The sequence below is a fragment of the Plectropomus leopardus genome, chromosome 3, assembly GCF_026936395.1.
Source record: "Plectropomus leopardus strain MGB_pleo_1.0 chromosome 3, ASM2693639v1, whole genome shotgun sequence".
NCBI lineage: Eukaryota > Metazoa > Chordata > Actinopteri > Perciformes > Serranidae > Plectropomus > Plectropomus leopardus.
Genome location: NC_142178.1, coordinates 39,208,032 through 39,223,793, shown reverse-complemented (window position 1 = coordinate 39,223,793; position 15,762 = coordinate 39,208,032). Strand labels below are relative to the sequence as shown.

The window sequence follows — 15,762 nt, the reverse complement described above, 5'->3', positions numbered from 1 at the left end:
CAGTGAGATATGAAGATATCATCAAGTTAATTTTGGTTTAAATATTTATTTTCTGTCAGACATTGAACATGACAAATATACTGTAGAACAGCATCACCAGCTGGAGGACCTATTCTACTAAAACTCACAGAGGTCCAGGTACTAAAATGTCCTCCCAGCAAAGGTCCGAGCCTCATACCTAAAATCAATATCACCATTAACTGAACATTTTACTTTGATAATGATTAACAATTATTTTTCTTTTTTTTGTGGTTTGTTTTTTGCCCTCATGGTTCACAGTTTCATGTGACCATGGTGTGTTGGAGTGTAATAAACATATGATTTATTATTATTTCTTAAACTTTCCAGCATTATATAAACATTAAAAGCTCCATCTTAAACAAACTTCAGGTAAATTTCAGCACATTGTGCTGATAATAGTCCAACCTCTCCTGACTGCAGGACTCTGACTTCAGCTTCTGTCAAACTTTGTTATTAATCATTTTACTCAGGAATTAAAAACTTTTGAGTCGGCCTACTTCTCCTATAGCTGCCAACAGGCTGCCGACATTCCCAGGACATTTTTGTGCTGGGGCAGACTGTTGGACATGTCAGCGCGCTGGAGTGGACTGTCGGACATGTCCACGCTGGAGCGGGCAAGTGCACATTTTTCATGCTGGAGCAAGCTGTTGAACATGTCCGTGTGCTGGAGCGTGCTGTTGGACATGTCTATGCTGGAGTGGACTGTTGGACATGTCTGCACGCTGGTGCAGGCTGTCGGACATGTCCGCGCTGGAGCGAGCTGTTGGACATGTCCACGGTGGAGTGGGCTGTTGGACATGTCCATGCTGGAGTGAGCTGTAGGACATTTTTCGCACCTAAGCAGGCTGTTGGACATGTCCTTGCTGGAGCGGGCTGTTGGACATCAGCTGTTTGATCAACGATAATGAAATGCTGTTGCTGTGAAACACTCAGCTGCTCTGAGTCAAATTCGTTCACTGGAGTGGGCTGTAGGACAAATGAATCAAATAAGCATCAGATCTATTCAATCTTTATCAAAGCTTTATTTATAAAAGACAACAGTACAAACAATACAATCATCACAAACAGAAGAGGACACGTGTGGAACCTGACAAATGTGCTTCACGTAAATCAAACTCAAGTCATTGTTTATTTGAACACAAACAAACTGTAAATACAAATAAACAGGATGAATGCCCGGTAACAGCAGCAACAGTTTGGAGTTTAAAAAACAACGAATACTGAACGTATCATCACGGAAATTTCATCGCTGAGAATCTGAGTCGACGTGTGTGTGAATGCAAAACTCTGTGTGTGTGTGTGTGTGTGTTTCATCAGTTCAGAGGTAAAAATATCGTTTGTAGTTTTTATTATTTATTTTATATATAAATTATAATATACTTTACTATGCAAACTGTAATTTGTGATCAATTTGCTTGATGAAAAAAATTAACATGACTCGTTTCGACTTTTGCTCAGATTTGAGGGCTTTAAATTATCGAAAGGTGCTGAAATCAAACGGTGCGAACAAAGACGGAGGTGTTCACTGGCAGCTCAGCTCCAAATTGATGATCCACGGCCAGATGGTCAGCATCTCCTGAGGCGTCCGGCTGTGAACCAGCAGCAGGTTCCTGTAGACGCAGGGGTTAGTCCTGAATTTGTCATCAATGTCAAAAGTCTTGAAGCCGCTGTGGTCCTCAGGAACGAGGCCCAGCTTTTTCAGACACATCCCTGTGAAGACATCATCAATCGGATACAAGACTATCTGCTGAGCGACGTTATAAAGACGTAGCGCTAACCCTCCAGAGTACAGGTATCCGCCGCCTCCTGCATAAGGCGGGTAGAGCCCCACGAACACACTGTCCGGGACAAAGTACTTGAGTTTTTTGTCTCGGTGTGGACCGGCGTCGCTGATGACATCCCCTATGAACAAATCCTTGGACCTCTTGTCTGACAGGCCTTCGAGGAGGCTGATAATTCGTAAAGTGTTGACAAAGACATCATCGTCCCCCTTGAGGACATACTGGGCGTGGGGACAGTTTTGGCTGAACCACTCCAGGAAGAGGACCTCCTTCAGGGTCAGGTTGTAGAAGGTGTCCCTGTAGTCCCACTGGAGGACGTCTTTGTGAAGCTTGGCCTCGTGGCGCAGCATCCCCAGCAGGTCCGGGAGGTGGTCGATTGGCGAGGTGTTGCCCAGCAGGAACACCGTCACTACCGTCTGATTGGCTACGACGCCGGCGCGACCCCACGTTTCACGAATAGCCTGCCGCCGGTCGAAATGCGGGACGAGCGATTTGATGGCGAGCAGCAGGAAGGGTTTTCCATCACAAACACGTTCCTGGTTGATCAGCATGGGGTACTTCCTGCAGCGCATGTGTAAAAGAAAATCCTGAAAGCGCTGCGGCAGGGTGTTGTAGTCCGGGATCTGCGTGGAGACTCTGTGGTCGGGTTCACACGGGTCGATCGGCCCCGTGTCATTCAGCCAATCAGGCAGCTCGCCAAGAGAGCCGCCGGAGAGCGCCGAGCTGACGATGGGGTTGTTGATGAAGTCCAGGCGCTGCTGCTCCCGGTTCCAGAAGGACTTGCTCAGCTCCGGCTGGTGCCAGAACCTCTTGAGCGGGATTCGAACCTTGTGGTGGGCGTTTTTGTCTCGCCGGAGGTTCCACGACACGCCCACCAGCACGCAGATGAAGACGCTGAGCACCATCATCACGCAGAGCACCCTCTTCCTGCGGGCCATGCTGCCTCCCCTCTGAATCTGCTCAAACACAGCACACAAACCAACACACATCAACACAAATCACCGAAAATCAGCGAGAAACTAATCTGCAGAATCAGGGCTTACGACGACGCCGGGATACAGAGGGACATTTGGAAACATGGAGACGGCTCCGTCCACCCTGCGGCAACCTCGAACGGCAGGTCAACGGGAAGCTGGATTTTCTGAGCTCAGACCGGCTGCACACAAGGCCGCATTTTTATCTCTAATCCTGCGAGAACGAGCCCAAAAACATTTCTCCCTCCTCCTCCTCGCTCTGACAGGAGTCACACGTTTCCAATTCAGCCGTGCACATGACGCCAGTTTACTGGCAGCCGCCTTTGTCACGGCGCACTGACTGCACACACACACACACACACACACACACACACACACACACACACACACACACACACACACGAATAATGCTGTTTTTTTATACATGGAGGTCGATGACACGCAAATAAAGATTTTTACTTAAAGACATTTTGACACTGTTGACCTCAACAGATTTACCACATGATGTCACTGTTGGCTCTACGAAAGCTACAAGGCAGATTTATGTGTCATTTTTAAACGTAACATCCGTGCTCTTCTATGTGAGATAAAAAAATACTGTTTTTCATTTTATTGAAGTTAAAAAAATATATATAGCAAGGGTGGCTTTCTTTATGTAACTCTTTAAAACTTTGGCTTAATTTCTTTCAAAAACATGATGAGAAGGGAATAAATAACTTATCAAGAAATTACCTAAAAATCAAAACATTTTTAGTTTTTTTTCTTAGTTTTTTTTTGTCATTTTGTGTCTTTTTGGGATCATTCTGTTTTTTGTTGTTTTTTGTTGTTTTGTACCCTTTCTGACTGTTTCTTTTGTCCTGGTTATTTTGCATCTCTGAGGTCATTCTGTGTGTTTTTTGGTCCTTTTGTACTTCTCAGTAAATTTTGTGTGCTTTTTTGTCGATTTGTGTGTCTTTGTGGTAATTTCACCTGTTTTCGTGGTGATTTTGTGTCACTCTGGGGGCCGGGGGGAGGCTGCTGCTCACACTGACACAGAAACGTCTCGGCTCAGTCAATAAAAGTGTTAATAACCGTTTAAAACCGGTAAAATGATCATTCTGTCAGTGTGTGTATGAGACAGTGGATGGCATTTTTCCTCTGCAAAAAAATAGAAGAATATCCGAACGCCTAAACTGAAAACCCAAATACCTACCCACTTAACAAAAACCTGAGAATCAGAATATTTAGGTCCAGCCCTACTACAGGGACATTTAAGGCCAGAGGGGCCCCAAAACTTTGGGCCTGTCCCCTGCAATAATCCACCCATGCTGTCAGCCGTTTAAATTTTGGCATGTATTTATTCAGAGTTTGCACCTGTTTCCACCTCTGCAAAACCTGTTTTAATGTCAATAAACGGCGTTCTTAATGATTTCGTTGTTTTGGCCGTGAAATCGCTGCCTGGATTTTGTTCAGTGACACGAAACATCACATTCACTATTTTGTATCGATGTGGTTTGGGAGGACGGCAGGTGCAGGACTTTTGCACCAAAACACGTCTTAGGTTTAAAAAGCACTTTGGTTTAAGTCAAGGGAAAGATTTATATTTTAGTTAAATATTTTTACTTTAGTAAATTGGAGTACTTTCTCCACTTGTGAACTGGTGTCTCTAATATTTAGTCCCTCGACGATCTATATGAGATGGATCTTTCTGTTCTTCGTTCAGTTTTTAGGAACAAATGTACATCCGTGACACCTCGTCATGCGTCGTCACTCAGGTCTCACCTGCTCCAGGTGTGCAGACGGTCGCTCAGTTGGGTCTGGTGGACACTGAGACCTCTCCTGGTCTCGTGTGGATGAGCTGCTGAGTGGAGGGGGACGTCCCCAAACAGAACCAGGTCTTTGTTTCTGGATCCATCTGAGGTTTAACACAAAGACACGTTAACCAAGAAAAAAAGTCAGCCAGGTGCTGGAACTGTTCGGATGACATTATGATTATACACACAGACACACACATACAAGCACACGAGTGTGTGAATAAAAATACAAAACAACAACAAAATAAATACATAAAAAACAGTATTCATTAAAACCAGGAACGCTAACATAAGTGAGGAAACACAGGCAGGATAAAACCTGGAAATACAAACAAAAAAATCAACAGAAAAGTAAATTAAAAAAATGAAAACAGTGATAATAAAAATATAATTAAGTGAAATACTTAAATTGAAAATAAGAGGTAAATGACGGGGGACGGCAGTGAGCAACTTGAAAATTATGAAAAATGAGCTAGAGAAAAATGTTCCTTAAACTGTATTTATAATTTTTAAGGTAACATATTGAAAATTATGTTACAGAATTATTGTTATTATTCAGCACAATTTTTCAAGTAATTTCCTTGTTTGGGTTTGTTTTTAACTTTCTTTTTCTTATTTTTTCTGCTAATTTTCATGCAATTTTTTAATAATTTCTTGCTAATTTGGCATAATTTCTTTTCAAATTGCTAATTACTGTTTTTTCATGTTTTGATAGAAATGAAGCCACTTTGCTGAGGTTTCAAGGGGTTAATATTTATTTCATATTCATATTTCTTTATTTGTTTTCTACCTCTGGCCTGTCTGCAACTATTTCTAGAGTTATGGTAACCATGTGCAGTATGATATATATATATATATATATATATATATATATATATATATATATATATATATATATATATATATATATATATAAAAGTCTAAATATGAGGCTGCACTCTCACATGTAAAGCATTTCCATGTTTCATTTAGTTTCCACAGTGTATTTTAGATTTTTTGTAGGAGCTGAGCTGGAAATTCACTGACAAAAACAAAAATAACAAAAATACACATTCTCATCAAAATTTGTACCATCAAACACATGAACGCAGTCAAACTCAAAAAATAAGGAATCCAAGGCACATCAAATGCACAAAACAGTCCTCAGGGGTTAAACATGTTGTGATGAATTTAAACGCAACATTTACACTTTTTAAAGGAGTATTTCTACACGTGTAGCATACTTAAGTAAATTAACCGAGTACTTCTTCCCCCGCTTGGTATTTTTATGATGTCCCCTGAGGTTAGCGCACCATTTTTATCTTTTACAGCGTATGATCATTATAAATAAACACTTGATCTATTCAACAGCTGTCAGGTTATAAAACACGGAGCCCAAAGTCAAACTGCACCTCCTCTTCAGTTCTTCCAGATCTGTTCCGAAAATAAACTCTGTTCTGTTATTTCTCTCATAAACGCGAGAAAAACAAGTCCTCTACAGACTGTCCACTGAGAGACAAACAAACCTGTCAGTGTCTCCTGTCGTCCTCCTGGTTGTGAAATCGCAGGCGGGTCCGGAGCTGGTGTCACCTGAACCAAAGCGCCCTCCTCCTCCCTCATCTGCACGCGCGCTGATCCTCAAAAAAAAAAGAAGAATTTCAAAATCAAACTTCCTGTCGATCCTCAAATATCTGACATGAACATGAAAGTCACGTGCTCTGCGAGGAGCAGCAGACAGGCGGGAAGGTGTGCGCCTCTCCTGTGCGCCGCGCGTGCGCACTGAGTCGCTCCTCACTCAGGTTGAGCTGACAGCAGACTGAATATTAAGGGTTAAAAATGACACACAGACACACCCCTCCAGTCAGGTCCGTGTGTGTGTCCCATAAACCCCACCCAAACGCTTACAGCTTACAGCACTGGTAGTTTCTTAATTACTTTCTCGAAATTTGGGACGTTTCTCTGATTTTAGCACGTTTCTAGGTTTTTAAGATGTTTCTGGAATTTTAGGGCATTTCTAGCATTTTAGGACATTTTTAGGATTTTAGGATATTTCTCATATTTTAGGACATTTCTCTGGTTTTTGGACATTACTAGGATTTTTGGACAATTATAGGATTTTAGGATATTTCTCAGATTTTAGGACATTTCTCACATTTTCTGATGTTTCTGCGATTTTAGGACATTTCTAGGATTTTAGCACATTTCTCTGATTTTAGGACATTCCACAGATTTGGGGGCATTTCTCAGACTTTGGAACGTTTTTAGAATTTTAGGACTTTTCTCAGATTAAAGATGTTTCTCAGAATTTGAAAATATTCTTAAATTTTAGGACATTTCTAGGATTTTAGGAGATTAGGTAGGCCCTCTGTCGGGGGTGTGTCGGATCCTCCACCGGCACTTTTTTGGATCAACAAGATCTATTTTGATGCTTTTTTTATATACTTTCTTTTATATACTAAAAGGACAAAAACAATTCCCAGTGTGAATGACTTTATTTTTATTATTTGGAGACGGGCTGGAGGCGGGTACAGGAGCTGAGCGATATGAAGGATTCGGCAACAAAACGGCCGTGTTCAGGGAGCTAAAAAGACTGCATTTGTCCGTGGAGGCTGGTGGCTTTGAGCGTATACGGGGAGGTGAAGCTGTTACCGGCTTCCCGTCAGACAGATTATTGTTGTGATGATGGCTATAAACAATAAAACTGACCTTTGTTTCAGTTTGAGACACCATAAAGGAATAAAGAATAAAACATTAACAAAAAATGAAGGCAAACTTCTCTGAACTACATTACCTTTAATCTTTATTGGCACAAACCTGCATGAGAGAACTGTATAAACTGCAGTGTCACAATAATGTCTGAGCTTAAACCTAAAAAGCAGAACACTGACCTGACCCGGGTAATAAGGCTCAAACTCCACTAACAGTCTATTTATCCAGCTGACATCAGCCTTTTATTTAATGTCAGATCTCTCGTCATCGTCGTCCGACTCTGCAGCGACTCTGCAGCGACTCTGCAGCGACTCTGCAGCGTTCCTGAACACAGCCAATGAAAAACAAGATAAAAAAAAAACACATAAAACTTAATGAAAGGACGTCGGGCGGAGAGTTTACAAACTGCACTGAGATTAAAACTCTATAAGTGAAATGATTTTAGAGCAGTTCCTTAACCCTTTAAAACCGGGACCAACGTCACTTCTCATGTGCTGCATTCAGACACCTTCAGAAGTATTTAATACTTTTAAAAAGGGCGAAAAAGGCTGAGAGCAACTTGGCAACAGATGTCCCAGAAATTGCTTTTTGGATTTGGAGAAAATATTTTTTTAGAAAGCTTATAAAAATGTTCAGAGAGCTATATTTATAATGATCAGGAAAATATATATATATATATATTAATAATACTGATTTTAATTTCAAATAGTTCTTCAGGTCATTTTCTTTCTTTTAACTTTTCCATTATTTTATTCTATTTTATTCATTGCTAATTTTCATGTAATCTAGTTATACTTTTAAAATTTCTTGCTGTGTTGGTTATTTCTCTCTTCCTGTTAGAGATGTTCCATTAATTGTAAGAAACCAGAAAAACAAAAAAAGAAGATAGGAAAATATGTAGTATAATTATATATATATATATATATTTATATATATTAACACTTTTTCGAGCCATCTATTTGTTTTTGTTTTTTAAAATTTATTTATTTTAACCATTTTTCTTTTCTCATTTTGTGAGCTAATTTTCAGATAATTATCGTGTAACTTTTCTATACAAATTTCTTGCTAAATTCTGGTTATTTTTTGTAAAGTTGCTCATGGCCCAACATGTTTTTAAAAGAGACTAGGCTGACTTCAGGTTTCAAAGGGTTAAAGATTTTTGTTTCCATCACTGTGTAATTACATTTAAAAAAAAAAAAAACAAAACCCGGCATCAGAGTGGTAATCTGAATCGGTCAGTGCTGCGTTTGTTTTGCTGCTATGTTCAGACGGGACTCTTTATCCGATCAGGAGGCTGTAAATACGACAGAAGGAACACAGCAGTCGAACAGAACTTTAAGAGTTAAACAAACCTTTTGGTCCCTCAAACAATCAGACCCTGAACAATCATTTGTGCCTCGAAATACACAAGTATCACATGTCCTGCACAGTCCGTCCCCTCTGAGTCTGAAGGCGGCTGCAAAAGCTGCGTCCTCTCCGGCAAACAAAGATCTGCAAAGAGACGGCGGCCGTTTTGCAGGAGGAGAGCGCTGCAGTCCGACACTTTCACCTCGCAGACCTTCAGGTGCGCTGAACGATTCGGTCGATGCTCTCCTGGATGTCCGACATCTGCTTCAGCACCTGGTTCACTCTGGCTTCGTCAAACTCCAGACACACAAACTCTGAGTCCTGACAGAGAGACAGAGAGACAAGGAAGACATCGTATTACAACGCATCACACACACGGACTTACACCGCAGGAAATCAGCGTTTCGGCTAACAGGCGGGAAATCAGAGTATTAGCTGCTTTATTTTTCAAAAATTGAAGCTGAGAATATAAAATCAGCCTATCCCGGCTGTGTGCTTGTCAGCCGGACCCGGCTCCCTCTTCAAAAGTTGAGTTTCGAATTCCTCTGTGAAACTGTGGACTATCACGTCCCTAAAATCCCTCGTATATAATACCACGAGACACAAAAGACCACAAAGACAAAATAACTACAAAAACGGGCATAAACAACCACAAAGAGACAGAAAATTATCAAAAAGAGACACAAAATGACCTCAAAGAGACACAAAATGACCTCAAAGAGACACAAGATGACTACATGGAGACACCAAAAGACACACAACTAATGAGACCACAAAAAGACACAAAACAAACAAACAAACAAAAGGCAATCCCGCCAAAAAGGAATCCAAAATCCCAAATAATTAGTGTTATGTTAGTGTTAATGTTTTTATTTGAGTGCCTCATCATGGTGGTAACAACAGACGATGTATAAAGACAAGAGTCGTATCCATGGAAACCAGGGACGGGATCATCACGGTGTCACGTCCATTCTTCAGAACAATCGGAGGACACAATGACGGGCGCAGATGGGACACCCTCACATTAAAGCTGAGCACAGACTTCATTAAATTTTAAGCAGCGTGTGTTGAACGCAGTGCCGAGCGGAGAGAAGAGCTCAGAGAAAATGTGTCAGTGTTTCAGGAATAAAGTTTTACACACTGCTCAATAAAGTTAAAGTAACACCTAAATCACACTATTGTGTTCATGTGATGTCGGAATAATCCGAACGACGACTTTCCCATTGGGAAAATTCACATGAACGGCCTCTTTTGTCAAAAAAGTAACTCGGACACTCAGAGATAATGCTGCCTTCACGTGCTGAAATATTGTATTTATTAGGTGTCGACCGATATTGGTTTTTCAGGGCTGATTCCCATTATTACGATACGATACGATACAATGCGATACGATACGATACGATACGATACGGTACGGTACACTTTGTCCCCATACTGTACATTTTCTTGGACTCAGCGCTGCACAGGTAATGCCTCCAAACTTCTAACAAAAACAATAATCACAGCATGACATTAAAAACACAACAGCCTGAACAAAAACAACACCAGACTTTTCCTGTAACATCTCTGCAGGATTTCAGTTTTTGATTTTCTAATTTTACTAAAACGACCTCCCGTCTGCCGTCTGCACGTGAACGCAGCAGTAAGTCCAGACATGTGCTGACACGATAAAGTATATTCTGCTTATCATTTTCTCTCCTGCAGTCATTTCCAGCACAGTCTCTCTGAAGCGGCGCTCCCACTTCCATTAACAGTTGGTTTGTTTGTGACCAACGAGTTTTTCCACTCTGCCTGCCAACCTGCCGACTGAATTCAACACTCCGGGCTTCAAAGGGTTAATCTTAAACTCAGAAGCTCTTTTTTAAGAAAACACAAACAGTCGTGGGACGTACATTTGTAACGCAGCAGCTGGTAATATGCTCTTTGTGAGGGCACCGATCCGTTAACGTGCAGCAGCAGACGGGGCCGGTGACTGGGACTCAACGAGAGGACACACGGGACGTTAGTCTCACCTGTCCGGCTCTGCCCAGCTCCAGCTCCATCAGGGCCACGGGGCCGCCGTGGGCCGCGTCCCCCCGGCTGGCTGCGGTCTGGAGGTCCACCCTCCAGGAGAGGCCCCTGAGGCCGGGCTCCCAGCGGCTCTGAGCCAGCAGGCTCTCCCGCACCCGGACTCGCTGGCTCTTCCAGAAGCGGGAGAGGGCGGCGGCCTGCTCGGCGGTCACCCCGCCGCCGCCCTGCCTCCTGGTCTGCGCCGTGAGGAAGGCCTCCAGCTGGGCGTGGTCCATGTCTGCTGCGGCGATGGACTGAGAGACGGAGGACGATCAGCTGAGGGGCCTCACCGAGACCTCAGACCAACAACATGGAAACCTGCTGCAACTCTGACAGGAACTTTCACTGTGTTTCGTTTGTTTTTCTTCTGTTTTTGTTTTTTTTTCAGTATGTTTATGTCTATTATTGTTGTTGCTTTCTTACTTTTATCCAATATCCAATCCAATATCAGCGCTATGTCGACTTTGTATTTGTCTATTTGTATGCATCAAATGGTGAATAAAGGGTTGAAAAAAATCGGCATGGAATAATGCCACCAGGATTTATTCTTAAAAATATACACAGGCCAACTGATCATTAATGTATGTATTTATTTATTTATCTTCTTTCTTTTGAAGGTTTTGACACCTGTACTGACATCACTTTTCAGAAGGCAATGAGCAACTTAAGAAGAAATGGCCCAGATATTAAAAAAAGAGTACAAGAAAATTACCTGACAATAAGCAAATGATCTAAGAAAAGTGCTTAGTAATAATTCTGCAAGAGAATTTCAAATATTTAATACTAATAATTAATTTTTCTATATTTAATTTGCAAATTACTTTTTTCCTCCAATTTGCATAACAACCAATCAAGTTGGTCAATGCCTTTTCCCCCTCATGTTTTCAAAGCGAAAAATAAAGAAAAAACTGCCCAGGAGGAGTGAAAGGTTTGCTTCTGACGGCAGCACAAGAAAAGTGTCAGTCCAGCTTTCAAAGGGTTAATATCCTAAAATGTGAACAGCACTGAAACACACAGGTATGTAAGTCAGTGCTGCCCCCTGCTGTCGACAGGTGCGACACACAGAGAAATGACAAAAACTGTTTGGATAAGTTTTACTCGAAATATTATTATTATTATCATTATTACCATGCATTGTTACATGGTAGATTTACATACTCAGCATATTATACATATTTAACATTTTTAAATTTGGAGACCTTTTTTTGTTCTTTTAATTGAACGCTACTTATATAATAATTCCCAAAGCGTTAATCTTCAACAATGCATCATGGTTTGAAAAGCATATTGTGTTTGTAACGTGTCTGTAAAGTAACTAAAGCTCTCAAACAACTGTAGTGCAGTAAAAAAAAGTACATTATTCGTTTCTGAGGTATAGTGGAGTATGAAGTACTTGAGTTTTTTACTTAGTTACATTTCAACACTGTTGTCACTTCAAAGACACTTTCTAGCTGCTGCTAAACGTCTAAACTTCTGATAAATGATAAATTATGGTAACGGAAACGTTACACTGGAGCAGATTTTTCCGCAGAGTTGCCTCCGGGCTGCAGGTGTTGTCTCACCTTGAGGAGGCCTCTCATGCGCTCGTGCAGGGCGGTGAACTCGTCTCGCGGCAGCTCGGGGAATAACTCGGTCCTCAGCAGCTCCTCCGTGATCTCTCCGTTATTATAATAAACTCTCTGAGCGATTCCGTTCAGCAGACCGCTCAGAGACTTCGCTGCCTCCACATCCGCCATGTTTTCGTCTCCACACGATCACGTGAAGCGGTGGGATCAAATCACGTGAGTTCCGGCCTATAAAGGCATTGTGGGAGTTGTAGTTAAAGCGGTCTAGTAACATTTATTAATACATTTTCCCCTTTTTTTCCTACTACTATTAAACTGTCATTACCGAAGATAAGTTAATAGCCAGGCATTAGATTATTAATAGGCTCAATAGGGTGATGGTGTGTTTTATTTGAGATTTTTGTTAAATTGTTAAAAAAAATCAACATATTCATATATTAAGTATTGGAAATATTACAGCAACGGCTATTTAACTCAATAATAGGTAATAATATAGGCTATGCTTCTCGCAAAACATAATCATTTAAGAATTTGACTTTTATATTGCAGTCAGTTTTTTCCTAAAAACAAATTCAAGCCACATTTTGAAAGTCGAGATAAAAAAATCCTTCACAGTTCCTTCAACAACAACAACAACAACAACAACAACAAAACAAATTTAATTTTATTATATTAATCTCATATGATTTTAAATAGTCATTTGACAACACTTATTTCTGTCTTGAAAAAATGTTTTGTGCTCTTTTTTAAAAAAAATAAAAGATTGAAAACTTTTTCACTCCAGTTTAACTCATATATATCATATTACATGTTTAGAAAATCTCACTATGTCTGTCTCATATTTTAATGTTATTTTGATTTTCATATAGCTGATCATCTTGGCTTGCATTAAACAAAAAAAAAAAAAAAAATGAGAAAGAAAAGAAGTGTGTGCTTACTTTAAAAAAACATTTCTCGGAAGAAGAATCGAGCACTTCCGGTTGCCATGTTTGTTTGAACCCGGAAGGAGGGCGTCGCGCTCGAGCGTAAACAAACTCCTCGGCGGTTTATGTTTGTTTCAGGTGGATAAAGGATTTATTTTGTGGGTAACATGGATCTTCAAACCCGCGGTAAGTGTTTTTTTAGCGACCTGCGACTTTATTTTAGTTTGTCTTTAATTTATTTTTGATAAAAACGGTGTTTTGCTGCGCTGGAACTAGCTTAATTGTTAGCTTGGCTGAAGGTGAGTGACTTGTGAGAAGCGGATGTGTGACAGTTACCTGCGCCTGCTGGCCTCAACATCACCGCCGTTTATCAGACAGGGGCGAAGTGGACTTAGTTAGCTCACTCAAGTAACGCTAAAGTACGCATTCAAAGCACCGCTAGCCAACTGTACTTTAGCATGCCCATTTTTTTAAAGTTGATACTTCTACTCAGTGTTGGAGGAGTATCGTGGTCTTAGGTAAAAGTACTAATACCATACTGTGAAAACACTGTTACAAGCAAATGTAAAGCCCTGCACTTAAATGTTAGTAAAGGAAAAGTACGTGAGATAAAGAACATATTAAACTTATTAAAGGTAAAATGACCCAATATTGAAACAAGCAAACAAATGGCTATGATATGAATCTTTGCAATCTTTTTGTGTCTTTTTGTGGTTGTTTTTTGTTTGATGTCTTTTTATGTCTGTTTTGATCAGTTTATTGTTAATTTTTGTCTCTTTTCATCTTTTTGTGGTCTTTGTGTTTCTCCTTGTCATTAGTTTAAGTGTGTTTTAGTATATTTTGTGCCTTTTTTGTCATTTTGTGTCTTATTGTGGTTTTTTGTGTATTGTAGTAGTACTTTTTGTCTCTTTATAACTGCTTTGCCAGTTTTTGTTGTTGCTTTGGGCCTCTTTGCATCTCTTTGTAGTCTTGTTATGCTTCTTTGGTCTTTGTGCATCTCCTTACATTTGGTTTCTTTGGGGCAATTTTATGTCTCTTTGCAGTTGCTTTGTGTCTTTATGTAATCTTTTGCCTGTTTTTGTTGTTGTTTTGTGTCACATTGCATCTCTTTGTGGTCTTGTGTGTCTTTGTGTATCTCCTTATGGTTATTTTAGTCTTTTTATTTCTCTTTATGGCTGTTTTGCCTGTTTTTGTGCTCATTGTGTGTCTCTTCCTGGTCTTGTTGTGTCTCTTTGAGATCAGGATGACATAATTTGACATTTGACATTTTGCAGGTGAGAGCCAGGGGGCCCCCTGACACTTTGGGCCCCTGGGTCTGTACCTGGTAGACCTGTTTCTATGGGATGAGATGAACTGGAGTTTGCTGTGAGTCATGGGGCTTCGCTGAGTGATCTCCTCCACAGTTGAAGCAGTGACTGACAGACAAAGGAAAACTGCACGGTAAGATTTTTACTTAAATGTATTTTGTTTTCACTCTGTGTATGCTCTCTGTCTATTATTACTACCATTATCATAGAGGATCCAAAACACTGATACCCCTCTCACCCAGTGCTTATCCATTACTTGATATTACTACTATTACTAAAAGTAGCAGGATGTAGTATTGTCTGTAGTAGTGCAGAGTACGTTAAGTACAATATAGAGGATGGCTGACCGTGACTTTTATCAAACATTTGCGTTCCAGAAATAACCACCTACCACTGTAGTAACTGGTCAAGTCACAAAAACTAGTCCAGAAGTTCCAGTTAAGAAATCATTATTGCAGAAGAGGCTTTACATAGTGTACAGGGATACCTTTGTCTCTGTGACTGTGTTTGCAGATAGTGAGAAAACAGAATACAAACCATTTCAACTGTCATGGAGAGCTGTATGTCATGCATACCACGGCCACAAGGTGGAGCCAGAGGCCATAACGGTGCCAGCTACCTGCATTAACCCATAGGGACTGTTTGTGACAATTTATGGACTTTTTTGTGATAATTGTGTCTCATTTCATGCATATGGCATACATTTTGGGCAAGATTGTGTATTTTTGTTTAATCTGTGAATTTCCAGCTCAGCTCTTACAATAAGTCTAAATTTCACTGTGAAAACTAAATTGTTACATTCAGACTAAAAAGGCAAACAAAAATGCTCCTTTGAAACCCAGTCAAGCTGCAATTTTTGATCCCGCAGCCATCAAAGCACACAAAAAATGCTGTGTTATTTCTGAGTGTCTTCTGGGCTTTTGCCTTAGAATTTGTTATTTTTACTATTTTCCACCTGATGACAAAATGTTAACCATGTTTGGCATATGGAGAAAATACATGCTATTTCCACTAGCTGCACTGTCACAATCAATGTTGCTTCAAAACATTGACATATCCCAGACTGTCATCATCAAAAAACACTTCTTTGTGTGCATTAAATTAAAAATAAGTCCTGTTTTGTTCTTTTTTTTTTCATCTAAAAACATAGTGGCATCATGACAAAAACCTGGCATTTAAAGGACTGTTTGATATTTATGATTAGGACTGATGATGGCTAAAAAATATCTCAGTGAAAGTAGGAAATGATATTCATATGTAATATTTTTTGTTGCCTGATTTTGAAAAGCACATTTTATGTGCAGAGCGGTATGA

At 40.3% G+C, this 15,762-nt stretch overlaps 3 protein-coding genes across 3 annotated transcripts in view; 1 reads left to right on the top strand and 2 right to left on the bottom strand.

Annotated features, from left to right (window-relative positions):
• Nucleotides 1-1,019: 1,019 nt before the first annotated feature.
• b3gnt2a (UDP-GlcNAc:betaGal beta-1,3-N-acetylglucosaminyltransferase 2a) lies at nucleotides 1,020-6,185 on the bottom strand. Its single transcript, XM_088075040.1, has 3 exons — nucleotides 6,075-6,185; nucleotides 4,538-4,670; nucleotides 1,020-2,758 (listed from the first exon to the last, which is right to left on the bottom strand). The coding sequence occupies exon 3, from the start codon at nucleotides 2,738-2,740 to the stop codon at nucleotides 1,544-1,546; it is 1,197 nt and encodes a 398-aa protein (XP_087931166.1). The 5' UTR covers nucleotides 2,741-2,758; nucleotides 4,538-4,670; nucleotides 6,075-6,185; the 3' UTR covers nucleotides 1,020-1,543.
• An 836-nt stretch (nucleotides 6,186-7,021) lies between these two features.
• Nucleotides 7,022-12,427, bottom strand: commd1 (copper metabolism (Murr1) domain containing 1). The gene is made up of 3 exons (XM_088075041.1): nucleotides 12,216-12,427; nucleotides 10,617-10,907; nucleotides 7,022-8,925 (listed from the first exon to the last, which is right to left on the bottom strand). The coding sequence occupies exons 1-3, from the start codon at nucleotides 12,387-12,389 to the stop codon at nucleotides 8,818-8,820; spliced, it is 573 nt and encodes a 190-aa protein (XP_087931167.1). The 5' UTR covers nucleotides 12,390-12,427; the 3' UTR covers nucleotides 7,022-8,817.
• Nucleotides 12,428-13,197: 770 nt separating this feature from the next.
• LOC121964869 (protocadherin Fat 4) overlaps nucleotides 13,198-15,762 on the top strand; it is a 67,933-nt gene continuing 65,368 nt past the window's right edge. The window contains exons 1-2 of the mRNA XM_088075035.1: nucleotides 13,198-13,327; nucleotides 14,416-14,581. The gene's annotated coding sequence lies outside the window, so the exon portion shown is untranslated. The remainder of the gene's footprint in view (nucleotides 13,328-14,415; nucleotides 14,582-15,762) is intronic.

Excerpts from the sequence above, each read along its gene's own strand:
- commd1 (XM_088075041.1), bottom strand. The coding sequence starts at position 12,389 with ATGGCGGATGTGGAGGCAGCGAAGTCTCTGAGCGGTCTGCTGAACGGA. Across the intron at positions 10,908-12,215 it reads GCATGAGAGGCCTCCTCAAG|TCCATCGCCGCAGCAGACAT; the intron begins GTGAGACAACAC and ends TCCGTCTCTCAG. Across the intron at positions 8,926-10,616 it reads AGCTGGGCAGAGCCGGACAG|GACTCAGAGTTTGTGTGTCT; the intron begins GTGAGACTAACG and ends TCTCTCTGTCAG.
- b3gnt2a (XM_088075040.1), bottom strand. The coding sequence starts at position 2,740 with ATGGCCCGCAGGAAGAGGGTGCTCTGCGTGATGATGGTGCTCAGCGTC.